Source organism: Micrasema longulum, unplaced genomic scaffold (assembly GCF_059751315.1).
Source record: "Micrasema longulum isolate JH-2025_06_02 unplaced genomic scaffold, ASM5975131v1 h1tg000769l, whole genome shotgun sequence".
Taxonomy (NCBI): Eukaryota; Metazoa; Arthropoda; class Insecta; order Trichoptera; family Brachycentridae; genus Micrasema; species Micrasema longulum.
Window position 1 is genome coordinate 530192 of NW_028277963.1, and position 12569 is coordinate 542760.

At 31.4% G+C, this 12569-nt stretch overlaps 1 protein-coding gene across 1 annotated transcript; it reads right to left on the minus strand.

Annotated features, from left to right (window-relative positions):
* Positions 1 to 11725, minus strand: LOC148279098 (2-methoxy-6-polyprenyl-1,4-benzoquinol methylase, mitochondrial-like). The gene is made up of 7 exons (XM_088230473.1): positions 11523 to 11725; positions 11271 to 11420; positions 9081 to 9219; positions 8113 to 8248; positions 5296 to 5384; positions 4343 to 4454; positions 1 to 1589 (listed from the first exon to the last, which is right to left on the minus strand). The coding sequence occupies exons 1-7, from the start codon at positions 11686 to 11688 to the stop codon at positions 1488 to 1490; spliced, it is 894 nt and encodes a 297-aa protein (XP_088086599.1). The 5' UTR covers positions 11689 to 11725; the 3' UTR covers positions 1 to 1487.
* Between the last annotated feature and the right edge of the window lie 844 nt (positions 11726 to 12569).

Here is a 12569-nt window from a genome sequence, read left to right on the forward strand (position 1 = left end):
TTTTTTTAATTTTATTTTCTCCCCTATCTAATTCACTACTCAAATTATGAAATGCAAAAAACTTATGCAGAGTTAAATGGTGATATTGCTTGGGTCATTTCAAAAACATTCCTAAATGTCATACTAATAATGGCGGCCGTCAAGAATGTTTCCCAAATTTACGAATGAGTATTACTACGGTACAAAAATTGGAATAAAATGATAATAAAGGTATAATAACTTGAGTGAGTTTTGTTGGCGTTCGATTCCCGACACGGTTGATATGAAATATTTATTTAGAACGGTGTTTTTACACTCGACTGTTTCATAGTCCCTGGACTGGTACCTGAAGCGTAAGACTGATAATCTTACTTTCATGTTACAAAAATGACCAAGATAAGCTGCGATTGGTGTACCAATGAGTGGCCCTATGCACCATTAGGTGCGGAAAGGGAATGATGATGAACTCGAGTGACAACTGACAACTTACAAATGATACATAAAATGAAAACAGCATATGGCCAAAGATCACACATATACCTTGGTTCTAAGATCTGTAATATTCTTCCAAAAAGTAAATGGGACTTTCAATTATAAGCGGGACATAAAGAGGTTTTGAATTAGTATAAATCGTAACAATAATTTGTCTTTTGGCAACACTGCAATGCACAGGGCCAAAATATTATTTGTGCATTTATTATTTTTAAAAACTGTAAAATGTATTCCTCGGCATAGGATTTCCCAGTGAGGAATACATCATAACCAAATTATGCTACTACTACTACTACCATCACGCCATTTCACCGTAGGGGTAGGCAGAGAGAATGGACCGCCACACACGTCTATCCTGGCATACAATCCTAGCTTCTTCCACATTCATACATCTTGTCATACATGCCCTTCGGTTCCGTCTGCTTTTGACATGACCAGACTTAAGATTTTGGTTTATCCGATCATGCCACGTCTTCCTTGGTCGTCCTCGTCTAACGTTACCGTTCATTTTCGCCATATATACTTGTTTTACCATTCTTTCGTCGTCCATTCGTTCTACGTGACCAAACCATCTCAGAGACCCTTTTTTAATCTTATCAATTATACTTGTCAACAATATTTTGAGTTTGTCCAAATTTTTGTAGACAAGGACTGGATTCAACTCCCTGGGGAGCTGTTTATATTAACATATTACAACAGAGATGAAGAACATTTAAGATAAGGTAATATAGAAGTCTGGGCATCTACAGACTTACACTCTCGCCTGATTTCATCATTTGTAACCCTGTCATACATTGATTTATGGTAGAGTTACGAATGATGAAATCAAATTATGTATGTGTTTATAACAATTAAATACTCAATTAATAAAAAAGCAGACATTTTGCCAATGTACCCAGTCACTAAACATATGTTGCTAAAATTTAAATAGCCAGTTATTCTCTCATTATTTCTTAACTAGTAATTTGGAGTTGTATGACAAATGAAATGGACAATTATTGATGAATCTAAAACATTTACAATTTGTATCCTGAGTGAATAGAGCACACTCCAAAGGACAAATTTTCATAGGAGACGCCGCGGAAGCCAGCATTTTCAATCATTCGTTTGAAGGTATTCTGCAAAAGGGAGCAAAAATCATTGTTATGGTTCAATAAAAAACTTATAATAAATACACCAACTCCCGTTGTGGATGCTTTCCACCAATACAAAACACCGTAGGTAAGATAGGTGTTATGTAAAACTATTAGTGGGAAGGATAAATACCGAAACAGATTTTAGTGTAAACTTAAATGACAATTCGTAAAAATGAGTTCTAATTTTGTGTGATATAAATCTGTTGATTTTATGAATGTTGTAAAAGAGTTTTCAATATAAACACCAAAGTTTAGGTCCAGTATCAATAGGTGTTGCCTCATACAGTACAGCTTAAAATTAGGAGAAGAGTTAATAATAATGGTTTATTAACAAAAATTACAATTTCTTTTTCTACTACATACATACTTAGGTAATAGATTTCTTTGGATTATATCTAGTCTGCCCAACTAGGTACAATCTGTCTTAAGGCAGACATTTTTATGCAAAAATAAACAATAACATGACTACCTACTAGTTAATTTATTATAGAGTTATACAATATTTAAATATACCATTTATTATTTTAGAATGTTTTTTGGCAAGTTTTCCGATTTTTCTATACCTAAATCCAGTAACCATTTTATTACAAATTTATTTAATTGAATTCGGGTCATGGTTTTATAATGTTCGGGTAGCATATTGAATATTTTAGGGCGCAGAAACTTGAAATTTCTTTGCCCGAATTCAGAGTTTGTGGTAGACCCCATGACCCATCCTTTAGTTTGACTTCTGGTAGTGTGGGAGTGTTCCTTTTGGGATTTGGTAAAATAATTTGCTTTCACAATTATTATGTTATATTTACATATATAACTTTATTTCAGCTATAATTGACGCACAAGTCACGTAGACTTTTTGCTGCTGAAACTTCGGCTCAACCGGAACCTGCCGTCAGGATGTGTCGGATTACGTTTGGCTGTACTCGGGTGGAAAATTAGCACAATTAAAGATACTGGATTGTTATCCATTCACATAATTAGTTATAGTATTCCCATTGTCTAACATAAAAAGTAAAAACTAGACTGATTTTGTTATTTGTTGACTATAGTTAGTAGTTTTAAGATCTTTCATAATTAGATTTTTGTAATTCCTTTATAATCAATAAGTTCATATAGTGTAGATTGAAGAACTGTTACAGTATATAAAATAAAATAATAAATAAAATAAAATAAAATATTAAAGTCGAGGTATTTTAATGTTTGATGTGCCCTTTCCAAAATTATATGCATGTCAGATATCGTTCTAAAACGCCTTCACAGGCACGTCTTAATTCTAAAACATAATTTAATCCACATTATTTCATCAAAAAATTATCAACGTCACAACGCGAAAAAAATATTTTACTGTTCTGTCACACTGTTTTAAGGTTATAAGATTTTACGATAATTTATACTCCACATCTATTTTATAATTTCACTTATAACTTGCACGCTTATTTAATAATTCCTTGTTAATATGCTTCATTATGATTTCGATAATCATACACTTGACACGGATCTACTAGGACTGGTCATGATAAAATTATTCGTTCATATCAAAACTGTAACGATTGTTACCCTGTAAGCTTTGTACTTAATGTGCAAAACATACAGTAGGTAATTAATGATTAAACTTGAAATGTTGAAACTGAAAGAATAAAAGATCTCGGATATAATATTATATATAATAATTCCGCTTTGAAACAATTATTATTAATAGGACCTGTCACTTATTAGCAATTATTTCTTAAAACTATCTGAAGATGGAACTGGCGTCGTAAGTCGTGAGGCAGGAAGACACATTAGCATATTAAAAAAATTTATTTAGAACAAAAAAATTTTAAAAAAAACAAATGGTTGCTTACTTCTGCAGGGGAGAAGTGAGGGGAGCTCAGCGCAGTATCAGACTACCCCCTCCCCCTCCTCGTTTCTCCCCTGCAGAAGTAAGCAACCACTAGCTTTTTTTGATATTTTATTTTTTAAAATTTTATTCGTTCTAAAAAAATATTTTTATGTGCCAATATATCTTCTTGCTCATACTGATCATGGTGGTTTCGGATGTGACAGGGTTTAATGAACATCCTGTATAATTCCTCTGTACGTGTGATGTCACTGAACTCCTTCTAAACGGCTTAACCGATTTACGTGCGGTTTTCAGAGAAACATAGATCTTTGCGCTGTGCGTGTTTGTAGATATTCAATCTTATATGTAAAAGAGACGTAAGGAGCATAAATATTTTGATGTTGGTTTTTTGTGTGTAAAAAAGTTTATTTTTGAATGTTTACAAACAGCATATGTTTTTTGTGGATCTTAATCAGATTCTTTTCTTAAATTCCTTATAATTTCTACCCATTTATTTATTTATACTGGATTTTTGGTAATACTACAGTAATATTAAATTCAAAACATTTAAAAAAAGTCGTATTCCTACATAAGTATACCCCTCTGTTGGTGAGAAGACCGGAGTTTGACGTTTGCAAAAAGAATGCGACATTTGAAAAAAAAAAAATTGTGTTTTGCAATTCAACCATAAACAAGTACCAAGGTACTTACCTACTTGAATTCAATATTGAAATATTATCAATTTTTAGTTTTGGAATCTAATCACAAACAAGTATCTAGGTACCTACTTATCAATGAAAAGTCTTTTGACAATGTTCGGGCAGGACAACGTCTGTCGGGTCCGCTAGTATATATATATATGTATTTATATAGAGATAAATAATATCTATATTGTAAAGAATTAAGAGACACTCACTTGGTCAGGAAATTTTCTTATACTTTCCACCAAATATTTATATGGTTTGAATTGTCCAGCAATTAACTGTCCCATCAATGGAATTACTTGAAATGAATAGCGATCGTATATCCTAAAACACATGACATGTTTATTAATTTCAAATTGCATACTAGAGACAAAGGTAAAATGTATATTTTATTGATAATACAACAGAGATAAGGAAATAAATTTGTGATTTAAAAAAAGAACAAAGTCAATACGGCATGTTTAATGTCAATACGTGCATGTCGGTGAACCAAGTAAACATACAAATTTTGTTTGCATTGACTTCTACCAAGTCGGTCCCTCAATGTTGAGGATCGTGATCACCGTGAACACTTCTGATTAGTCTGTTCCATTCCAGTTTGTCCTCAGCCCGACGCACTGACTCATCAAATTTTAGCCCCGTAGCCACCTTTATTTGGTCAGTCCATCTATATGGGATTCTACCCCGGCTTCTCCTACCTTCAACTCGGCCAGACATTATTGCCTTTTCTAGATTGTCTGGCTCACGTCTAGCAGTATGTCCAAAGAATTTGAATTTTAGAATAGAATTTGCATTAACATAGGTTTATAAAACATTTTAACACACTGCACATATTTCATATTTAAAATGAAAAATTAACAAAGAACAACAGTTTATAATAAAGGCAAATATATAAATGAAAACGGTATTAATTTTAAGCTGAACTAAGTTATGATTATTTGTTTGCAATAGCAATTATAATGTTTGTAGTACAATAATTTGTTTGTGATAACGGAGGAATGCAAAAAAAAACCATAGGATTATAATTTTTTTTTTTAGTTTTTTTAAATTGTAACTATTTAAACAGTCTTTTTTTCCTATTTGTCCCTTTTGCTGGCAAGAGCTGTATTGAAAGAAATAAAAAACAACTCAATTTTATCTTCGTATTGTTGGCAAAACGACATACCATTGAAATTGCTCCAATTCTAGTGTACTGAATTCAAGGCACATAAATCTTCCACCTGGTACTAAGACACGGTACGCTTCTTCTAGAACCTGAAATTAACATTTAAAGATAATATAAGAAAATATGAGAAAACGCATGTTAAGAATTTAGATGGATAGAGATACAACGGAGATCTCTCAAAATAAAAACATGTACACATCAAAACTATCGTCCAGGGATATGAAATTAACAAAAGTTAGGTTGCGATTCCTTGGGTGGTAGTGTAGGAGACTCACGGATCTCGCTCAGAGTTTTAAAGCCCAGTCAGTCGCAACTTGATTTCTATAATATTCTGGCATGGTTATTTGGGACTATCAGAAAAAGGCTTCAAATTCTAAATATTCTAATAAATCACAAGAATGCAAATTGCAAGTCTTAAAAAAGTTAATTCATATCAAAATTTATATAATAATTCACGGCAGTTTACAGCTTCTACGTATTTAAAAGGAGAAGTGCTAGGTTTAAACAGGGTCTACATTCAAAGTGTTCTGAAATATAATTTGACACTGCCTGGTTGAGTTTAGATAAAAATCAGCACCGCAATATTCAAGAATATCATATACATCATTCTCTTTCCGCACCTAATGGTGCATAGGGGACTGCATCGGTACACCAATTGCAGCGTACCTTGATCATTTTTGTTACATGATTATACATGAAGGTAAGATGATCAGTCTTACGATTCAGGTACCAGTCCAGGGACTCTAATGTAAAAACACCCTTTGAAATAAATATTTCATATCAATCATGTCAGGAATCGAACCCGAGACCCCTTGCATGGTAGGCAAACGCGCTGACCATTACACCACGAGGCTGACAATATACAAGAATATAATATATTCATAAATACTGACCAGCTAATTTTTTTTTAAACTCAACCGGACCAGTTCTATCCCATATATGTATCTATTGTTTCTACACTTTTGTAATCTTATTTTTTTATTGCGTACATGCACTTATCTTACACCTATTAGTGTATCTTTATAATTAGTAATTATTTCCTGTAGTTATCATGAGAATACAAGGTGTACATAAAATGTATAAACATTTGTTTTTCTAGATAACATGAACAAATAATAATCAACTGATAAATCAGAAAACTAACTCAATGTATGGTGCTTCAAAATTGCATTTTATTGAATGAATTAATTTGATTATGTACTTAACAAATACATGGTTGTTTTCCTTTTACACTTATTAGCAATAATTAATACTTGGCTTTTGAAAGAAGTATGACCGCGGCACTGGTGTTAATATGGGTGATATTGCAATGTTTTTTTTTGCCTATTTTCAACAGTTTCTTTTGATTTACTCAGTTGAAATTTTGAAAGTACATGCAGTTATTATTTTTTTGTGGGGATTGCATTATTAAAAAAATGGAAAATATTTTAAACGAATATCCCTTAATTAATTAACAAATAAAACGAACCGCTAAAAATGAAAATATATTAGATAATTTTCGAACTGAAAATTTTTTGGCGCATTATTTGTAAATATTTTGCAAAAATATACATATCAATGATTTAAGAGTACACTTACATTAGTTGAGATATTAAGAAGAATACTGACCATTAAGTAAAACAAAAATAAAAATATGTACATGAATAGTAATAGTAATGCAATGTGAAAAACCAAAATTTTACTATAAAAAGTGTGTAAAGTGGCCACTTAAACCAGCCCATGACAGGTCATAAGCTCTGTAAATGTCTATATTTTCTTCTTTAAAGTGTTCACCATCTCTAATGTATTTTTTTTTTCCTCAAACCAAGAAATGTTTTTTTTATGAAATCACTCAAAACATCCATAAAAATGCATGTGTTATTGAGGAAACTCCTTATCCAAGTTTATCTAAAGGTTATTTGAAAGTTTTTCAAATAAACCTTGCTTCAAAATGCTTCAACCTTTCTACTAAAACATTTGACAACTTTCCGCATTGTAATAACTAGTGGAGACTTTGAAACGCGAAACCCAAACAAGAATCAGAAGTAGCAAATGTCAACTCTAGGCATGGTGGGAGAGCAGTGAAGGGGGTAAAATACCAAAAAAAGTACATAATACACCTGTAAAAGGTACATATTCTTTGAGTATATTCATATATATTCATATATGTATATATTCTGGCTATCTATATCTGAAAAACTTTGGGAACAAGAGGGAATTTCAACTGTGGGCATTTAAAAGAACCTCTCCATCTACCATTTTCAAAATCCTTAGAAAATTTAATTTCAGAACTCCAAAGATTTTTAAAGTAAAAGATACCGAAGACATTAAAAACATTTTTCCTACCTTAAGAATACCGTTGAAAGGTATATATTGGCCATATCGAGTTTGTCCAACACCGTTTTCTAAGAAAAGTAGCACAGTTGCTCAGATTGCAAAGGGGTAATTATTCCTACTTTGAAATAGAGCAGTATCTCAATCTGTATTCATTGGAGAAACGTATAACTGAGATAGACCTTACATGCATTTTCAAAATACTTCCCAACCGAGCAACTTTTTTTTGATGCCCCAATGTCTATAATGTGTAGATAAGTTGATTCGTCACACAACTCGGAATTCTTTGGAAAAGATCTTCTGGCTTTTCGAAGATCTCTTCGCCATTATCACAGTGTGGGATGGAGATGGATTGGCGTGGGTTACCTTGTAAACCATTATTTTATTGGGCTTGTTTGTCTTTGCTACATAGTTTTATGTTCTTTTCGTTCAGTTTCTTGTACATATGTTTCTTCATATAACTTGTAATTGGCTTAGGCCGTATATATAATAAATATATTTTACCTTGTCAATATGAGTGCAGTTTCTAATGCCAAAAGCGATGGTATAGGCTGAGAAACTTTCATCAGGAAACTTTAAATCTTCTGCATCTCCACAAACCCAATCTATCTGAATGTTCCGGTCCGATGTATAACCGTTCCTAAAATAATGTATAAAATATTGAATTGATTTTTCTTTTGCCTTATTGAAAAAAAAATATTTGCCTAGTTTCTAAACTAAAACTGTATTTTCCATCCGCCTCGGCACAGGAATATTACAACAACAAATATAGGTAAAACATTAATTTTATAATACAATATATGTAATTTAGTCACGTACATCACATAATTAAAAATAGAAAAAATATGGTTTCTATAAAAAAGTTAGTGATTTAGATATAAATTTTAACTCTTAGGTTTACTGATTCAAAAAGATAATTTGTCCTTTTTTGAAACTGTGCACTTTTTTTATTATTAATAAAATAAAGACTTCATTATTATTTATTCATGTATATTTTATTTTTTAAATATTTAATAATAATAACAATAATAATCATGGTTTATTAACAATAATAACAATTACTTTATCTTCTACATACACACTTGGGAAATAGGTTTCTCTGGATCATGTCTAGTCTGTCTAACTAGGTACAACCTGTTTTAAGGCAGACATTTTTATGCAAAATAAACAATAACATTACTACCTACTAGTTAATTTATTACACAGTTCTGCAATAATAATTTATACCATTTATTATTTAAGAATGTTTTTAGGTAAATTTTCCGATTTAAATTTACATTATTTCAGTATTTAATAAACTGGTGTGAGACTAAACTAAATCTTATATTATATACAGATGAGAGAAACCCCTGGCAGTTTAACAATGTGAGTCATTGTGAACTGAAAATGGTCAAAACTAAAATAAACTATTTTATTTATAATTTCATCAAGAAATGTCAATAGAGAAATCCAATTTACGAATAATAACTTACTTCAACGCCCGGGACTTGCCAACTTCAAGCATAGCCGGGTTAATATCGCACACGGTAACATAACTTTGTTCCACCTCTCGATTGTCCAAATATTTTGAGAGTCCCCTCAGATACTTTATGTAGCGAAAAGCAATGTCACCTGTTCACAGAAAATATTAGATCAATCCTGTACTTATTCTTTTTTTAAAAGTATCTTATTTACTAATCAACGGACAAAGTGCAATTCGTACATCTTGATTTGAAATATAATAAAATAGAAAAACATAAATTAGAACAAAATTTAAAAAGCACGCTTGTGCGTATAATAAATACAGATAAATAAACATCGAGCTGGAGACACCCAAGTGTCGTTCTTTCGCTGTCCATTCAATCTACATGTCCTCACCAACGCAGAGCTTCTTTCTTGATTTTGTGAATAATGTTTATTTCAGCCTCACATGATGTACGAATCTCGACATTTGTGCACCATCCACAATTATCTACATCCTGATCATCATCATTACCTTTTCGCACCTAATAGTGCACAGGTCACTGCATTGGTATACGAATTACAGCGTATCTTGATAATTTTTGTGACATGAATGTAAGGTGATCAGTCTTACGCTTCAGGTACCAGTCTAGGGACTTTGAAATATTCTGCTGTGAACACCTTTTTAAATAAATATTTCATATCAACCATGTCGGGAACGGAACCCGAGACATCTTGCATGGTAGGCAAACACGCTGACCACGAGGCCGACTATAGTCCTTAAAATTTAGCTTGATTAAAATAACAACTGTCAAACTCATGTCAATAGTGATGGGAAATTACTGATCACTGATCATGTACCGATCAAATCGATTATCCTTTTTTTTCATTCAAACATGAAACTGTTTCCGAAAATTGATATAAAAATGCAAAAACAAGCCTATTATAGTGTGGTGAATATAATTATTCACCAAAAAATAAGACATTTATACTTTTTTCGTGAACATTATCAAATGAATTATTTTTTTATTAGATCAAATTACATTGATCAATTTGTCCCATCTCTACAGTTTTTGCAAAATGATGTAATCTTGTAAGAACGTCATTAATAATTAGGTTTATTTTAGTTTTTTTTTTTGGTTTTAAAGCTGATTTTATATATTTATGTTGATTGATATGTTAATCATTGTATTAAAAAATAAATTAACATACGAAATACAAATGATTTTTCGTGTATCAATCTAAATCACTCCTTAGACGTTACTACAAAGTTATGTCGTCAGTTTTTCTGACAACTGTCATTCTAATCATGCTATATTTTAAGGACTACACTTATCTACAGTTACTATTTATTTATTTATTAAAAACTACACTCGTTTAAATATTGATGAACTTATTAAGGCTTTTTAGGCTGTGCTCGTGCTAAGCCATAATAATTAACAATAAAAAATACATAGTAAAATTAATTCAATTATAATTAACATGTGATGAAATAGAATAACAATAATAGTAAAAATGTTTTAATCTGTCATAGAAATGATATTTGTTTTAAATAATTTTGAGTGTTATCATTCAACATACTGAATTATATGTATACATCGTGCAAAAAAGTATATTTAATTTTACAGAGTTTAACTATTGACAAATTCAAAGTTTTTTTATTAATAATTAATTAATAATTTGACGCATAACATGAGGCCGGCGCCAAAATATTGACGTAGTAACAAAAGATTAAAGTTGAATTTGTTTTGCAAACTCCTTATAATGGACACTCAATATAATTTAATATTGAAGGAAATTTCAATATTGTCTCTCGATAGTGAAGTAAACAATAAATAATAGCTCTGGTGGTACATCACTATTTTAGCGCCTACAACAATGAAGTGCAGCATTTGTTCCCCACACTCAGATGTCGCTAGTATACGTATTCATTTCAGAAGATAACCTATTTGTTATATTATCATACCTACATAATTAAACAGTACAATAATTATTGAAGTAATATGATAAATTTTGCTACAAATCATGATTTCTTCATTGTTTTGTTGATTCTGTGAACACAACTGAAACTCAGGCTTTGGTAATTATCTTTCATTAATAGCAAGCATTCATACGTCAATAATTAATGATATCATTATTGACTAAACAAACGTTGAGTAAATAATTCAGGAAGACAAGATTTATTAAAAACAATTAAGTAAAATACTGTGATAATTAAATACCTGTGCCTCCGGCTACATCCAACAGTTTAGTACCATATAATGGCCCCAATCTATCGATAAACGTATCTTTCCAAACTCTGTGAATTCCTGCGGACATGACATCATTCATGACATCGTAATTATCAGCTACATTTTCAAACACTTCACGTACTGTAAATGAGAAAACAGTATCACGAATGAATAATGTATTAAAATATGAATACAATGAACATTATATTTTTTATCAAGATTATGTGATCATAAAAATATAACCTTTTCCTGCTTTTTCGTTCTCGCCCACAGTTTCGAAGCCAAAGTGAGTACTTTTATCCGCTTCACCAGGGTTGCTTTTTTGGAAATTCACTTTACATAAAGTGTTAAAAGCTCTTACGTTTTTATGCGAACGATTTAAATTTAAAACGAATCTTCGTAAAGCCATATCGGACCCGTGCGCGCCAGACTTGGCTGTCAAATGAAACAATAGATGAATAGATAAATATTGTTATGTTGCCAAAAATGAGTACTTTTTGTCCATAGAAAATTGAAGATGTATCATCGAAATGTAACCATAAACAATAGAAAACTGTTTAGTCAGGGTCGACGTTCAAGGCGCATGGAAGGAATGCAATAAAGTCTGTTCATTATTACAAGAATTTCCAAATAAAGAAAACAGCCGCCTGATACCCGACGGAAAGTAGCCTATTACACACATATTATTATTAATCTAAACGGCATGGTAAAATTTCAGTGGATTGAAATTTATTGGATTCGCTGGTACCTATTTAAATTTGTAAATGTTAATATATATTTTTTTTATCAAACTCCACAGGTAATGATGTTCCGAAGGCGCTGGAGTTGAATTCAAAGCCAATATTTAAAAAAATGTTTGTTTTTTCATTCATACTATATATATATACATAGAAATATAATTACAAAAATACACTTTAAAAAAATACATCTTAAAATTAAGCTATAACATAAATTGGAAAAAATGCCCACAAAGACTTAAGCGTCTCTTGAATGTTAATAATTTGTTTTACATGAATACTGAATAGTACAGGGCCCAGGTATATTTCAAAGCCAAGTGCTGAATCCACAATAAAATAGATTTTTTCCACTTTTGGGTTCGCCTTTGGCCATACCGGGGAAAACATAGAACAGGTTTTCATTTAATATTTTAATGTTGATTTTGTGTATTTTGTGTATGTTTATTATGTATTATGTTTAGTTTGTAGTTATATGTTGCGCGACGCGTGGTATACTGTCGATTAGTGCGCGCGGGTGAGCGCCGCTCCAGGGTGGGATTGGGGGGAACCGAGA